Below are 16,960 nucleotides of genomic sequence, written 5' to 3' on the forward strand. Positions count from 1 at the left end.
TCACGGAGTGCCTTACCTTCATGGTGTGGTGACGTAGTCTTGAGGCTGTACTCGCTAAACCTTTTCTGTACAACCCCCACTATGGTTGTTGACGTATGATTACGGCTTCATAGGTACCTAGGCATTTACCTCAGTCTCTACATATTGATCAACGGTGAAGTCTTCCATCGCTGATAGGGGCGCTTAAAGGGTTTCAGATGAAACACTCGTCAAAATGTTTGATCGTCGACACCCTTTCAACGCTTATGTTACGATATCACATGAAAGTGAAACAAACACATTAAAGGTAAAGCATCAATTTCAACTATCAACCAATCGTGTATACCCTCGTAACAAAGGAAACGGCCGTCAAATCACTAATTAATAAACCTGTAGTTTTCCCTAACCAAGCACAATCCTCGCATCGTGCTTTATCCACCCATCGTCATTGCTTCCAGTGTGGTATCAAAAACAAAGAGAATAAAGACAACTCAAGTACATGAGCATGGGTATAACGTCAACAATCCTCCACTACTATTTTTCCTGTGCCTAGCTGACAACTCTGTCACATTGGATTTAAACGGGATTGATCTGACCAGTGGTGAGAGGAGCCTGGCTAGTGGGCAGGCCGGTCTGACCATTGGTGTACCCAGCAGGGTGCTTGCCATTAACAGCACCGTTGCCAATCTGGAGACCGTTGCCACCGTTCAACGCACCATTACCGGTGTGGGTGTTGCCTCCAGTAGGGTAGAAGTCGTAGTCAGCGTTGGAAGTGTTCTTAGGTCCAAGATCTGACACGGGGTGAGCCTTGCGCTGGATCTTGGGAGCGGAAGGAATGTCAGTGCTCTTCTTGGCGGAGCCGATAGAGAAGACAGGACTCTCCCACTTGTCACCCTTACGGGCAAGTTCCTTGTACTCGGTAGCCTTGGTGCTGATGCCACCAGGGAGATCGATGTTGGGGAAGATGCTGTCCTCCTTGGTCATGGCGATGTTAGCCTTCTTATCAGAAGCAGCTGCCTCGGCCTTCTTCTTGCCCTTAGTAAACTGTTGCTGGGCAGCAGTGTAGTAACGGTTGTAGATGTTGGGGGCGTTCTCGGGGTTGCTCTTGGCCTCAGCAGCAGCACGATCAGCCTCCTGCTTCACCTGGAATAGCAGCTGGTCGAACTTGTTGCACTGGTCCTTGATAGCCTTCTCAACAGCCTTCTGCAGAGGAGGGCGAATAACCTTGAGCATGAAAGGCTTGAACAAGGAGAATAGCAGCTTATGGTTCGACTTCTTGACCTTGATTTGGAGCTTTTTGAAGTCGACATCAACCTTCTCAACCTTGAAGTAGTTCTGGCGGTCCTTCTTGTCGGCGGTAGACACCTTCATCTTGAAGGAGAAGCCATCACCGGGGAGGATGATGTCAGCAACACCAGTATCGGTGATGGTAGGAAAGCCCTGCTTGCGCTTGATGTGGAAGCTCACATCGCGAAGATCCATCTGGATGCCAGCAACCTTGACCTCAACGGTCTGGTGGTTCTTGTTGGCGATCTTCTTGCGGCCCCATCTGAAGTAGTGCTCGCTGGAGACCTCGAAGATGTTGGGGGCAAAGTTGTCACTCTCGAGGACTAGGTTCTCGATGATAGCATCAACCTGGGAGTCGGTGTACTCAATTCGGGGAATTGGGATGTAGGCAATGTTCTCAAGGGCGGCAGGGAGAATAACATCCCTCAAGTCCTTGAGCAGATGAGGCTTGAAGACAGGCTTGCCATCCTGGTCGTTGCCAAGGTCCTTGAACAGCTTCTGGAGAGATTCGGCAAAAGCGTGGTTCTGAGGGTCCTGGTCGAACTGGTCGGCGAGAAACTTGATCTCATCGACAACACGGTCGGTGTGACCGCGATATTTGTTGCGGAGGAGGTATCGTCCCTTGTCGTAGAGCTGATCCCACTCGCGAGTGGACTCATCCTCGAGGATATAGCCCTGCTGAAGGAGGCATCGGCGGATGTAAGAATCCATGGCCTTGAACCAGTCCTTGAGCTCACGATCGTTATCAGCGTCGCGGTAGATCTGGCCAATGGCCTCCCAAAGATCCTCAGTGGAGGTACCGTTGGCGAATCGCTCAATGATAGTACGGAGGTCACGCTCGGCAGCAGCAAGGCCACCGCGTGCGTCCTTAGCAGTATCGGTAGAGCCCTGGCCAAGAGTGCGGCCGTGGCGGCTGTAATTCTCAGCCAGGCGAAGAAGAGTCTGAATGGCCTGAGAATAGTCCTCGTGCTGCTGGCACTCCAGAATCATCTTCTTGAGACGCCAGATGGTCTGGTCCTTACGCTCCTGAGGCATCTTCTTGTCGAAGTAGTTGCGGGCCTTGCGGCGGTACTCCTCGTTGCGCTGCAGGATGTTCTCCTTGGTCTCGGGATCGACCTTGTTATCGAGCTTCGCCTCAGCAGCCTGCTTAGCGGCACTCTTACCAGCCTGGGGGTTGGTCTGACGAGCGGCATCACGAGCAGCGTCGGTTGAAGCAGGCACATTACCAGTCTCAGTACCGGTGGTGACCTGAGGGTAGGTGCTCTGCTGAGCATTGGACTGCTGGTTCTGCTGGAGTTGTCCGGGAGCGGCAGCGTTAATACCAGCGGAAGCGACGTCCTTGGCATCCTCCTTGGGGTTTCCACTGTAAAAGCCCTTAGCCTGCTGCTTCAGGTTATCCTTGGAAAAGTCGGGAGCCTCATGCCAAACGTTGTCTTGAGCAGGCTCGTCGATCTGTCGGAGCTGCTCCTGAGAGGGGCGGACACGGGCAGCGGCGTTGGTAGCAGCATCGCCAGCCATATCGCGGAAGAGGACTGTAGCATCAGAAAGAAGCTTTCGGAACTGTCCGTTGGTGATGAGAAGCTGGCCCAGAGTTCTCAAACCCTCAAGAGCTTGGTCACCATCCTGCTTGGCAGCGTCCTTGCTGATGGGGGCATTGGGTGTATTGACACTCTTGGGATCAAACTGAGTGGTCTGCCAGATGAAATCCTGAATCAGGTTGCCCTCGTTCTTGGAGAGAAGGAGGTACTTGGCTTGCTTGATGGCGTTGGCAGCATCCTTGACGAGCTCTTGGCCCTCGGCGGAGAGCTTCTCGTGGCGACCAGAGAGGGCGCGAGAGGCGAGGAAACTGCTCAGAGCAACATCGATTTGGTCGTTCTGGAGGAGAATGCATTAGGATGTGAGGAAGAACAGAATGGTGAAGTGAATACTCACTGAAGGAACCTTGCCGTTCTGGAAGGCAGAAATGATACCGTAGACTTGGAGCTTTCGGTTGACATCGGCCTCCTTCGTCTTGATGTCTGTAGGTTTGTTGACGTCTGGGGCACCGGGCATGATGGGCAAAAGTGTATGGGGTATCTCGTTATTAAGTCGTTATGCCACCGGAAAGTATGACGTTAAAAGATGTTAGGACGGTAACTCTTTTTTAGAGTTGAGGTGATGATGTAGTGGATAAGAGACGAAGTAGAAGTCGATCTTATTATGAGAGGGGCAGGAAGCGATGCGTTGCGAAGCGTAGCGTAGACGTAGGTAACAAATGAAGAAGCTGTTGTTTGGTATCCTCTGGTAAGAAGGGATGGGTATCACAAAGCAGTTGGGTATTGTATTAGGTAGGAATTGATATTGGACGGGATATGAAATAGAGAAAGAGCTCCTGGTACGAGGCAGGAGAGAGACAGGATTAGATATACTTTTCTAAGGGAGACCGCCCGTGACAGGTAGGTACGAGAGTTACACGGTAATGGCTGGATCCGGGCAGTGGTTGGCTTGTTCTTGGCTGGGCTGGGCTGGAGAAAGGGAGTGTGGTCAGTGACGTTGACGTTTGCTAAGGGCGACGATGTTGATCGAGGACGTCATCGGTCGATTCACACAAAGATACCCTTCACTGTGTTGACCAGGCCCAGCGCCAATGCACGCTACTGGCCAGGCTATAGACCAATTTTACAATACAGGCACCTCAATGCGCTATCGTTTCTCAACAAGGCACCCGACTCTTTCTGAGCACTGGCATTGGGACTGGCATCGGCATACATTCATTGAATCACTGATTTCTGCTACCCCCCCCTGCTTGGGTATGACACTGAAATCCGGAGCGGATCCTACGGCCAAGCAAGGTACCCTACCAACTTGAGCAGGGGTCGAGCAGATGATCGAGCTGCAAACAAGCGGAAAAAAGGGAAGGGAAAATGTACCAGGGCAGCAGCTGAAGATAACAGGGGTGGGCTCTAGACTCTTTTGCGTTGTGATGATGATGCTGTCTGATCTCCAATTAGAGGCGTTTCGCCGCGTCAGGCAGGGGAGACGGTTAAGCCTCGATGTTTATACCCTTCGCGATGCTATCTCGACGACGATCTAGACCTCTTGACCAGCAACAAGATGACAGCCGTTGATAATCGCAAGCCATGGCTTGCTGTTCGCTGTTGGTGATACTATTCATTGCATTCACTGTCTATATAATTGGCCCATAACGAAGGTTGCCCCAGGCAAATCCATCAAATGTTGCGACATGTCTCACATACCCCTGGCTGGTTCGCTGAATCAAAGCCTGGTAAGACAACACTACGGGCACCAGTCTAGTCAAATGCAAGGTGCATTTTTTTTTTCTCTCTTTCGTCTGCTTGCTCTGCCAAGGATTGGCCGGTGGTGCAGGTCTGACTCTGTACGTCTTGTCTTCCGGTATTCTTGTGTTTTGCGTGATGTTGCTGAATCGAAAAGAGTGACATGGCGTTGGCATTGACTTTGGCATTTGACTCTGACGTTGTATCTTCAAAAATTCGATATCCTCTTATTCCCGAAGTCCTCTCCGGATCGCCAATGTGGATTCCGTCAATGATCTGCCCTGTCCCATGATAATAATTCCCACCTTGCAGGCAGTTCGGAGCTGATGCTGAAGGAATCGACAAGGATGTCAATGAGCCTCCGATATCTTTTCTGCCCGTCAACTAAGAAACAAGGATGCCCATTCTTGGCTGGAATGATGAATTTTAAAACTGGCAGATGAAGCTGGACGAGCTGTTACTGTTTAGCTCGCTCCCCACATTCTCCACTGGCTTTTAACATGATGGCCTCATAGGTAAACCCCAGCTCATGAGCTGCAAATCGTCATAGCTCAATTGCCAGACCCAATGACACGTAATGGCCTAATTTGACGTTTTGTCGATTGAAGTCGACACATCGCGTGCCCTGATTTCCCCCTTCATTTCCTAATTCTCTACGGGTGCTGTACGAGACTGGGCATGGTAGGTTAGACTACTCCGTAATCTCCAGGTTAATTAACTGGCCGCGTGGGCTGATCTTGATCGTGGCCAATGCCGCGATCGTGTCAAAGCTTTCGTTAGCTCAACGTTAAAGTGAGCGCTTCATGACGTCACATCGTAGCTTGAGCTCCCAAGAAAAAAGAGAACCGACGTCAGGTCTGCTAGGGTTTCATCGCAACCCAAAACCGGACAGGATGCCATGAATTAGGAAAATTTCGAAGAGAAGATGGTGTAGAGCTACGGCAAGGATTGCATCGAATCTGGCTGGCATCTGGATACGGCATATCCAACAGCTGGCCCATATCGTCAGCAAGCATCCAATCCATGGAGCTCTTGTCTTCAGTCACATTGGCAGTGCATCAGCGCTGTCGAGGCAATTCCCGCGTAAAACAACCACAACCACAACATGTGATTGAGAGAGAGACTGAGACGTCGATCCGATGAGTTTCGTACCGAACTGTAACCAAGGGTGGCTGACGTCTTGGCCGTGTTTCGTCAGTCAGGTTTAGCTTTGAGCCACTGAACGCATCAATGTGTCCCTCCCATCACACTCTGCCCACACAAGCAGCGTCTCCTTTCAGCTACTTCAATTTACTACTTCGTGTTTCTTGACAGGAAAAAGGACCGACACACGGAAGGAAATGACTCTTTGAATTTGAATTTTATCCTACATAATACCGATTGATCTCCTCAGCCTAAATCACCACGCATCGCTTTTCCCTCTCGGGTTGTCGTGCGCTCGGCTGCTAGGCGATCGTTGCCCAGTCAAGCTCGAACCACAACGTGCTCAGTTCCACAAGCGTAGCATCTAGATTCCTGGAGACTCATCCTCTCCGTCTTTTTGAACTGCCATTGGTAACACTACCGATGGCTGGACGGCGGCACATGGCTACAGGCTATGCAAACTTCCATCTCTTACAGTGACAAAAAGTGTCATCTATAATGCAGTGTCTCATTGTGTTCCTGTCCGTAATATCGTCTGAGGGAGGTATCCCGTTCAGATGAACCATCGATCTCTAGGGTAATTCTCGTTGCTAAGTCGACGTGGTGTCGAATTCGTGACATGCTCTGGCTAGCAAGACTTTGTTTGTGGTCACAATGGATGGGGAATGCCCGAAATATATCTTTCTCCCCATTCTAGTTTTCTTTGATGCGTTAGATAGGTTTAACTGTAACGTGTAATGCGAAAATATCTAATCGTAACTATTGAACATAACCCCGACACCAAGATCAACGGGTATCAAGAAGCACAAACGAATAGCGCTATACTAACCTAATTCAATGAAAGGATCTCCCGGGGTCAACAACGTCACACGTTCTCATCATGATGTGCATGAGAGTATAACTGAAAGCCTAGCTCTTTGTGCTGCCGAGTTTTACCCTTATCCATAAAGTCGGCGATCCTCCACCCACTTATTTTATCCACCTTGCATAGATCTGTGTCTGGGTGAAGCGAAATTTATTAATTAGTGAATAATCAATTGAGGAGGCTATTGACTGGGTAGGCCGTGTTGTAATTTACTGAGTTCTAGGAAGTAGTCATGCCATCGGAAACCCTTTCTTCAGGACACTTGAAGAACAAACACCCAGCTTACCATACTGATTTAATACGGAGGAAGAATGCACTTAAGATTCTAAGCGCAGTTAAAAGTAAATATTGCTGATTTCACCTCTGAACGCCATCTATGCCGAGTCGTTGTGCTACATGCATTCCCATAATCCCATTGTCATTCCTTTTCACGATGTTGATTCTTCAGCCTTTGATCCAAGGTCGTTGAAAACGCTAGCCTTGACCTGATTAGCAACCAGACCAGACCTCTCCTTAGATGCAATGAGGCTGGCTTCCCTTGCCAGCTTGTCCACAGCCTTGTCGGAGCTCTTATGGCTTGTACCCATCATACCTTGTCCATTTCGGCTTCTTGTAATGCCTGTTGTCGCTTCCTTGATCTTGGAGCTCAAATCGAGCATCTGCTTGTTGCCATAGTCGCGGTTGGTGATCAGTGGGTTCTGGCTAAGAGTCTGTACCCAGTACTTATGCCAGAGGAGCTCAAGGAGATGCGAGTCGAGAGAGCTTTTGAAATGGGACACTTCAAGACTGTAGTAACGGTTCGCATGAGCACCAAATTCGGCAGCCTTGGCGAGCGGCACTGCCTGGAAGCCATCAGAGGTGGTTGTGCCATTACCGGCCTGGTGGTCCTCCGGATAGGTTCTGAAAGCGCCGATGTCGACTTTGCCTGAGTTGATAGTACGATCAGGGTCGATAACGACGGCAAGGAAAGGATCTTGCCACTTCTGCTGCATGGCCTCTGTATCGACATCGATACCGCTCAGCCAGCATCCGTAGCCTGGGTGACTGTGGTACCAGCCCACCACGTTCTCCTGTCGACCCTGCGCTCGACATAGATCAAGATACTCGACAAGATATTCATTCGCTTCGCCTTGAGCGTTGACACGAGTCTCTGTTCCTTCAACGGGCAGTCGGAATGCGTCGGTGACGATAAATGTGTCCTGGTGGGTGTAGCCTTGCATCAAGCCCATGACCTCGAGGTTGCCGCCGGATCGCGCGTGCATGGTCATTTTTATAAGAGCAGTAGCGCTTATTCGTACATGCTTGAAGTAATCTGGTGTTTGCTTCCATGCCTTGTCGTTGTTTATGGCCTTCTGAGCATCGGCGTCGAAGTTGTAGAGAGCATCGCGTTTGGGATCGACTAGCTGGACATTGTTGTCCAACTCTGGCACGTATGTTAGCTACAGACTTTTGCAGATTTCAATAGTAAGACATACCCCAGGCCTTCAAAGCAGACGCCTCCATCGTGAAGACTCCGGATGTTTGATAAGGTGCGAAGGTAGGGTGTGAGACACAGCTAGTTGACGTTGGTTCCAGGCAGACAGGATGCCCCGCCTCTTATCGATAAGAGCTCCGTAAAGGTACCTATGTACACTGATATGCATGGAGACGCCCTGGAGTCGATATTGAACAATCTTAGTTTAAAAGTCTTAGTCCCTTACTTAGGTAGGTAGTGAAGAGGTAGCATGATGTGTCTCTGATTTGCTACTTTGTTGTGCTTCATTTCTATATTATTGATGTTACTTGTTACCGCATATGCCTCTCCTCTTCTTTGTCAGGGAGGCAATAGAGAGATACTGCCACCTCATGTAAATGGTATAAATAGACCAGGCGTCTGAATTATGAAAATGAAGACACTTGCTTGCATGCACAACAACAAACGAAACGCAAAAGTCAAATGCGGACCTCAATACCCATCTAAGAGCGGGCAGCTTTGGAGACTTTGTTGTCATCCTGCTGAATGCATTCTATCGGTTCATCACTGGCGCGACTATGTTCAGTGGTAACAGTGATAAACAACTGCCAGCTCAGATGTGAGTGAAGGAGAAAAGTAAATCAAAAGATTTGTGAGTCGCATAGTAGTTATGTGTACACATAAAAAGTATATTTTATAAGGTGATACTACACTGTGCCAGGCAGCAATGTTCCCAAAAGCCTAAGAAGCAATGAGAGCTGATCCGTGGCACGGTATAGTTGACATGGTATTCATTGACTCTCGCTCGGGACGTACAATGAATCAAGAAGGACGGGTTATCCTACTTTCCCTTCTCCATGGCTTCTCCCATTTTCTCCCAGCATCTTGATATGTTCTCTTTACTCCCTGGCTGTTCCATTGCGAACAGGTCTCGCGAACTAATAGTAACAATGAGCTTGAGCACTTCGACTCTTTCGGTTGGCCCTGCTCTCTTGCTCGTTGACTTCACGCAAGGTGCCCGCCCAGGCTTTCCGCTTTCGAGCGAATATGTGAGCCGATTTACAGTGTTGTAAACATTACACGGAACTTCAACTCTCAGTTGAAGGCGGGTGATGATACAGACGATGATCATACTGAGGGTTCAGAGCCCAACGGGGAGATATTGCAAGCGACGGTGCCACTCACTCAGCACAAGCTGACCTGTACCTCTCTTAGGAATTTCCACAAATTTCGCCCAGGATCACTACGAAACCTAGCGAAAACGACATATAAAACACTACCATGACTTCGCGCCTATGTTGATCCAGGTCCCTCTTGATCTCTCAACCAAGCTGGGTACTGCACTAGCAGTGAATGGGTAAAAGATATTTGCAAATCGGTGCATTGGGGACAGGGGCTAAGAAGAAACTAAAAGGTAAGAACTGACTGAATTATTCGTGCCTCAGTGACCACACAAGCGGGCAGGATATAATCCCTCTGTTTTGCGAATCTATCCGTGGATAGGAAAGCTTCACCAGGGTCCCGTGGTCTCATCATAGGCGCAACTGAGTCGAGTGGTAACTATCTCTCGACAAACTACCCGCTTTGCTGGGACATGGAGAAGAAGAAGAAAAAGAAGAAGGAAGAGGGGGAGAGGGGAAAGGAGTAAGTAAGGCCTGAGGTATGGTTAAATGGGGTGTTGCATTTATGGGGGGTTAGAAAACCTGCAACAAGTCGGTGCTCTTGCAAGATATGATAACCTTTCCTCTGTAAAGACTAAATTGCATAAACAAATACAGTGAATGGAAGCAAATAATAATAGAAAATGCTTATTCGTGACGCTAATCTTAGGAAAAGCTGAAACCCTACGGCTCTCTGGAAAACACACCGATTGTCATTGAGTACCAACGAGGTGGGATGTTCCCAATGGAAGGCTCTATTCAATGGATGGATTACGACACCTAGGAATGTCAGACTGATTCTTGTAAATAGCATGAGAAGTATCAGGGCGAGGACAAGATGTGGATTCCCTTGAAGGGGGATGAGCAAGAAGAGAAATAAATAAATGACGTTCACCACAATGGTAACATGTATTATAATTCCTGTGCCTCGATTCCCAGTATAACAAACAGCCCACAGAGTGGGTTGCCTGCTTGGGCATCTCTACCTTGCAGGTTGGATAGCTCCATTGCCATGGGTTCATCATTGGCACGACTGTGTTTGTGTACAAAGGATATAGCCTTGCCTCCTGCTTCGCCAGGTCACTAAAGATGGAACTAAGGGAGAGAATAGCCTCCAAAGCGAGGGGCAGGGCTTTATAAAGGCTGGTGAAACTGTGTTTTGCTTTGCTTCACACCATATAAAGTTTGCGGAATTCGAAGAAATGGAGAGTAGATTAGATATAAACTGATTGCAGGATGATCCATCTTTGATGAATGACAGTGAAGAAAAAAAAGTATACAAGCCAGAATTCCATAATATCCAATTACAATACTTAGACAGCCCCGTTCAACGGAGCAGAAGGATACACAGGTCGTTGAATGCCCATGCGGAATCGAGGAACACGATCCATTCGGTTCAAGGCTGTTGTGGGCATTCTGAGGACAGTTTCGCGATACATAGTCTGAGTCTCCCACTCATAAGAGCACCCAATAGCTCGCTGCATGCCACCCTCGGAAGCACAGAACATGAGAGTGACAGGTGGCCTGACAGCCTCGAACAAGGTCAACTCCATGTTGTACGTATCTACAAGAGTGAAAATCTGTCATTGTTAGTCAACGATCGAAACGCCACAGAAGATAAAGTGACTCACCCTCATGTCGCCTGGGCGAGCTTGCTTGGCTGCCTCAACCTTCATCCTCACCTCGGGATCCTTGTAGGGATCGACGCCCACGCGCTCGCCATCATCGTTAACGACGCTTCGGCTGAGGGGGCTTCCATTGGTGCTCCAGGAGAAGCGACCAAAGTTACCTCCAAAGATGGATCTCTCAATAGTGGGCGCATTGAGATGTCCTTCAAAGCCAAACATCTCGGCTTGAGTATCAGCAAACTTGCCACCGTAGATGACTCGAACCAGGTTCGGTGTGATCAACCAGATCCAGACGAACAGGAGGAGGAAGATGACACCAGGAGCAATCATGGCAGTTCCAGAAGTAGCGGTGGCACCGGTGGAATAACCATACGGGCTGCTAGAGGAAGTACCAGAAGAGCTGCTAGCGGATGCACCACTTGCGATGAGTGCAATTGCAATGACGAAGAAGACTCCGTTCCATTCAACTGCCAATGCTGCGAAGTACCTCTTCCAAGACGGTCCAGTAGACCAGTACACGGGGTAGAAAGTCTTCCAGCGGATAGAGATGCCCCAGGCACCATCGATAATGATGGTATCATTATCGGCGATACCAGCTACCTGACAGTAAGGAGTGATGTCCCAGAGAGATGACTCATAGGCATCCTCCATGTCGTACCATGGCTGATCCTTGTCTCGAGGCAGTGTGCAGATGTACCTCTCGAGGAGCCTGTCAGAGTCGTTTGCCAAAGACAGTCTTGAGAAAGCCTGGAAGGCAGTGTCGGTTCGGTCAACTTGAGGTCGAAGTCTCAAGAGACCCATGAGGGCATAAGCCTGGTCACCAGGGAGATACTCCGTAGTATGTCGGCTGTAAAGACACTTGAGTGCCAGAACAGCTTGCTCCAGACGACTCAGGTTGATTGAGCCGAGATAATGATCAATCAGATGGCGAGCCATATCAGAGTCCATATATGTCCAAACCAGAGCAGCGAACTGGTTCTTGGCAACAACCAGGGGGGACTGGAGGTTTCCGTCACGAGTGTAAACTGAGATAGTTCGGCCTGGGCTCAGTAGAACCTCGGGGAAAGTCCACATTCGACTTCCCCACTCACGAAGAAGAGACTCAGTGTTGGCCTTGCCTGAGTGTCCAGCCTTGGAGCCTTTACCCCTTCCAACAGCAATTACCATCCTGTCTGAACCGCGGAGAACATCTGAGATGCGATAAACATCAGACTCAAGTTCATTCTCATCGCGCATGCAGCTACAAGCGATCCAGTAGGCAGGAAGCTTTGCAGCTCGACAAGCAGTCTCGGCGATGTGATGAAGAGCCATCATGTCCTGCTCAGAGCTATGGCTAAAATGCTCAGTAGAGTAGGCAACGAAGAGATAGGCGAGGTTTGTGTCTTGTCCATCATTGTTCTCCCACTCGACAACACTACGGACATCTACTCCTCTGTTCTCATCGTTGAATGGCTCACGAAGGAAGCAGAGATAGCGAGGTCGCAGCATGCGATAGATCTGGTTGTTGCGAGCCATGAGGGATAGACCCTTGCGGTTCTCGAGCAGGTTGCTCCAGACCTTGGCGTCACCGTGATACCTGTAAAGAACAGGAGCATAAGCGAGGTTTCGCTTGATGACATTAGGCTTGCCATCCCAGAACTGCTGATGTCAGTGTACTTGTCATAATATCTTGTCAATATGCAACTTACAACAAGAGCCATGGCAATAGCAGCCGGGAAAGTTCTCAGCACCATGATACCCCAATCTTCCCAACTCTTGGGGTCGTAGCTAAAGTCAATGATCCATGTAGCAATGCGCACCTTCATCGGAGCGACCTTGCGAACATAAGTTCTCTTCCAAGTCGAAGTCCCAGGGCCTTCATAGATGGAATCAACACATGCAACATACATGTTACGAAGGTAACCATCATTGTGGTGCAGATACCGATCTGAACGAGGCTTGAAGGAGACGCGACCCGCATAGTCTCTATGTCTCAACTTAACCTCACTGTTCGTGTAAGTGTAACCAGGCTTCTGGTACAATACAGGGTTGCGCCATCGGTAGATGGATCGCGAGTCAAAGAAGTGCTTGCTTCCTTTGAGCTTGACAGGAAACTCCTTTTCAGAAACCTGAAAGCATTGTCAGCAAGCACTTGTGATAAAATGGGAGAGTATTCACTTCTTTCTCATTTGGACTGGTCGAAGTCGTGAGAGGCGTGGTAGTTACGGGGACAATGGCACCTTTGTTCTGCTAAGAAATGTTCAATTTAGAGACTAGAAACAAAAACAACCACGGAAGAGCTTTACCATTGGTCCGTCCTGCTGACCACTGCTAGAACCCTGTTGATAGATGACACCCTGTTGACCATTGTAGGCCTGCTCTCTTGTTAGCGGGTGCAACAGTAGAGGATGTGTAGTTACTGACCATAGATGGTTGTTGGTACTGCATTGTATTGTGAGTCTGGGGTTGTCCAAGAGGAACAGACTGTTGGTATCCTAGTGACCCAGGAGAAGCAGGATAGCTGTGGGACTGGGCCGAGAGTGGGCTTGTAGAAGGCGATACAGCTTGTTGATATGGATGAGTGTACGGTTGGTTCTGGTAAGACTGTAAGGCATGAGAGACTGGGAGGGTCATCGAGATATATAGATACTTACAACGACCGAGCTGCCTGGAGTATACGCACCGCCGTGGGCTTGGTGAGGTACAGCAGGGGGTGGTGTCTGATTATACTTGGGCCTTGTTAATACCGGTTCTCTGCAGATGAAAGCGAAGCTGGCTTACATTTCCAACAGAGTTGGGATCCCAGTGCCCTCCGTGTGCCTGTGACAGGTGTCAATGACTGAATGAAGCAAGGGAGAAGACGAGCGGGAAATACCATGGTTCAAATATGCAGAGCTGTGATGGAGAGAAAGTGACAAAACGCAGATGAAGGAAATAGAAAGGGTCAAGTCCTTCAGACCGACAGGTGGTTCTTCTCCGCGCTAATAAACCACAAGCAAGCCCTACGGCATATGTCACAAAGAAGCCGCAGCCTGACTAAAAAGGAGCTGGACATCAAGCTGAAAGGCTGTAACACGAGCATCCTATGAGAACGCAGAGCCTAGGCTCCGATTTGCAACTATATCTTAATATATGTGCTTGATAGCGCCGTTCCTTTTGCCACCGGAGACCTAGACCTTTCAGGAAGTGCAGAGCCCCTTCATTCTTGAGTCCAGAGCCTGCGTCAGGGAGAAGGAAAACTTCTGACATTGAATCAGGGTACTAAAATAAACTGGTCTAAAGGCTCCCTAAGTTATACTAAGACTTACCTAAACTTTTTAATTACTTAGAAAAGAGGTCCTGAGTTTTCCCGCCTCCCCCCTGGCCTGGTATCAAGGGGTGTGAACGTGTGTGACTATTCTTGACCTCCTGCATGCAGCCTCACAATATTGCAACGGTGATAGGCCACTGGTGACAAGTCGAGAGACGGCATATTCCGTGGAGTTGAGGCTCGAGCAGCAAACTATTAGAAGCGGCTGAGTCTCGGTATGTCACTCGCAGCCTCTGCAACTGTGATATGGGCCGTTGGGGGCCGGGGGTTAGGACTATTCAGCCATGGCGTTACCCGCGGCTTTGAGAGTATCACAGCCCCTGACATATTGTCGCAAATGCAGTGTCAGGATAGGACGCCTTGTGAGGTTTGGCGCCATGGAGACGAGCCACAGGGGACCCCTTGACCAAAAGCGGCATGCTGGGCGAGTTGGAAGATGTCTCACCAGGGATTGCCATTGGGCTGTCTCTTCAAGGATTTATTTATCTATCCGAAAACCTCTCCAGGATCACTAATATTCCGTTTGGTTGTGAAACCCACATGATCAGAAGTGTGGGAGTTGTAAACGATAGCGTTGAGGCCGTAGCGAATAGCAACATTGATAACATGAGACCCCTGGTCAGCGAGACTTTCAGCCCTGGGGAACTAGACCGGTCTGAGTGTAACCCAACCCGGGAGGTCGGGAAGCTTGATAATCTAAACTATATTATTTTTACGCGAGAGATGGGCCAATGAGGTGTTGATCTTGTATCTAGACTCGTTGGTGGCCCATTTCCGTTCAGAGACGGGGATATGGCGTTTTGGTGGTTGAAACATGGCTTGGTCTGGACACACCTCAGGGCTGCAAGCTTGCGATATCCCTGAAATAGAAACTAATACATGAAATGATAATGCACAATCACGACGCCATGGTCCTAGATCAAAGGGTTCGGCGCTTGTGCTTAGGAGGAGCAAGGAATACAATTGAGGCCCCCCAGTGTTAGAGACTGAGACCCTGAGGAGGATTTCCCCATCATAAGACAAGCAAAGTAACAGTCCATTTACTCGGTCAAATTGATCTTGGGTCGCAGCTCACACGAGGTATTCACCATGTCCTGGACTCAGAGATCTAATCCTTATGATGCCTTTGCTCAAGAGGCGACGCAAACGCCGCTCGCAGTCGCTTTTCCACAATGGATGCTGAATATCTGGGAAGTAACCCACGGTAAGTGACTGGAATCCTCCCCTTGGAATCTCTCGCTGATCATTTGTAGATCACCCAGAAGGCCGTTGGTACCTGGAGCCTAACGCCCGTTGTCTGCGGCAGAGGGCCAACTTGAGGATTGTGTAAGTTGATCACATCACAGAACAAAACGAGGCCTTTTGTTTTGCATCATCAGAAAATGCAGAGACTTACAACCCCAGATTTGCACCTCTTGATCTTCCCCGTCGAGATGCTCTCTCCCAGTTTGTCGAGCTCTTCAACATCCTCAACATCCCCAGCGACTTCACCAAAGAACGTCTCCAATCTGTTAGTCACAGCTTCGGGCGCTCCACTGACGCTCATGGCTCCAGCTCGTGGTTTCACTTCCTCTGCAAGAACATCGACATCAAGCAAACTCACGGAAATGCCCCCGAAATTGACAACCGTGCTGCAACAATGGGTTATCACATCTCTACCCTCCCGCAGGCCGACTATAGTTGGCATCGCGCAGGCTTCTTTTTGAGAGTTGATAACAATGGTTGTGTTACACTTGTTTGCTTTGGAGTCATGCAGAAGGTGAGGGAGAGGATTAATGAGTTCGTTGCTGCCAAGGCCTGGCAGCATGTTGCGACTGACCCGTATATTCTGTTTGATCTTGTGTTTGAAGCTCTTTACTTTGAGGTTGATAACACTGTTTGGAAGATGAACACTGTTTTTGGTCCTTTGGAACATGTAAGTCACCTACCTCCAATACATCATGCACAACTGACTGATGGATCTAGTTAATCCTCGAGTACGCCAACTCTAAGAACATTCGCAAGATGAGCTCCAAAGTCCCATTCTCTGCAATGCACAATTGCGCCAAGCACATCATCCACATTGCAGAGGCAATTGACTCATGCATCTTGCTTGTTGACGCAACTCTCCACAATGTCGGGAATCACCAATATCCAGAGCAGCCAACTCTGCGAGAACCAATAATCAAACAGTTGCGCGAAACTCTCCAGTATCGGCGCTCGCTATTTATGTCTAGTCAACTCCGCCTCAGCAGTCTCCAGAAACGTATCGATAACGCCATCACGCTATCGTTCAACCTAGTCACTCAGCAAGACTCAATGGTGATGATCCAGGACTCCAACTCCATGAAGGTCATTGCAGCTATTACCATGATCTTTCTACCAACAACTGGTGTAGCCACTGTCGTTGGCTCCCAGCTGTTTACATCTGAGATTCTGAAGGACGGTACAAGCTGGGACGTTAGGCTCACACCGTTATTCTGGACCATGTTGTGGATTTCTATTCCTCTTACTGTATTTGTAGTTCTTTTGGCTATCATCTGGCATTGGTGGGTTCACACTGAGTCTCCCACAGGAGAGGTTGTGCAGGTGGTCAAGAGGGCGGCGACGTTCAGTTCTTCCGGTACGAGAACGCCACCCAATGGCAATGCCAAATAATTTGGCTTACATTCCATCACTTGAGCCTTTGTTTTCTATTATTTCGACTTCGTTATGGTCCTATCTTTTGATGGAAGTGTATTGTCTAGCGCCAAAACCACATGTATTTAATACGAATTGACATATACAGCTACATTGTCCTTGACCTCGGTACTACTGAATGATAAATTTGTGTCCTCGACTGACTCGCAGTCGCAATGATAAGCCCAACTTGTGGGAGGAACTTGACGCTCAGTACAAGTCA

General features: G+C 49.0%; 4 protein-coding genes across 4 annotated transcripts; 1 reads left to right on the top strand and 3 right to left on the bottom strand.

Moving 5' to 3' along the window:
* Nucleotides 1-555: 555 nt before the first annotated feature.
* Nucleotides 556-3,318, bottom strand: FPRO_08409 (uncharacterized protein; the record flags this gene model as incomplete). The annotated part of the gene is made up of 2 exons (XM_031222074.1): nt 556-3,141; nt 3,199-3,318. 2 exons carry the CDS (start codon nt 3,316-3,318, stop codon nt 556-558), a joined length of 2,706 nt encoding a protein of 901 aa, XP_031087569.1.
* Nucleotides 3,319-6,977: 3,659 nt separating this feature from the next.
* Nucleotides 6,978-8,052, bottom strand: FPRO_08410 (putative COP9 signalosome subunit 5 CSN5; the record flags this gene model as incomplete). The annotated part of the gene is made up of 2 exons (XM_031222075.1): nt 6,978-7,972; nt 8,025-8,052. The coding sequence occupies 2 exons, from the start codon at nt 8,050-8,052 to the stop codon at nt 6,978-6,980; spliced, it is 1,023 nt and encodes a 340-aa protein (XP_031087570.1).
* Nucleotides 8,053-10,475: 2,423 nt separating this feature from the next.
* FPRO_08411 (uncharacterized protein) lies at nt 10,476-13,647 on the bottom strand (the record flags this gene model as incomplete). Its single annotated transcript, XM_031222076.1, has 8 exons — nt 10,476-10,742; nt 10,794-12,428; nt 12,479-12,898; nt 12,948-13,019; nt 13,076-13,144; nt 13,194-13,373; nt 13,424-13,461; nt 13,551-13,647. The coding sequence occupies 8 exons, from the start codon at nt 13,645-13,647 to the stop codon at nt 10,476-10,478; spliced, it is 2,778 nt and encodes a 925-aa protein (XP_031087571.1).
* Nucleotides 13,648-15,168: 1,521 nt separating this feature from the next.
* Nucleotides 15,169-16,716, top strand: FPRO_08412 (uncharacterized protein; the record flags this gene model as incomplete). The annotated part of the gene is made up of 4 exons (XM_031222077.1): nt 15,169-15,283; nt 15,333-15,405; nt 15,484-15,994; nt 16,045-16,716. 4 exons carry the CDS (start codon nt 15,169-15,171, stop codon nt 16,714-16,716), a joined length of 1,371 nt encoding a protein of 456 aa, XP_031087572.1.
* Between the last annotated feature and the right edge of the window lie 244 nt (nt 16,717-16,960).

Source organism: Fusarium proliferatum, assembly GCF_900067095.1.
Source record: "Fusarium proliferatum ET1 genome assembly, contig: FPRO_scaffold011, whole genome shotgun sequence".
Lineage (NCBI taxonomy): Eukaryota > Fungi > Ascomycota > Sordariomycetes > Hypocreales > Nectriaceae > Fusarium > Fusarium proliferatum.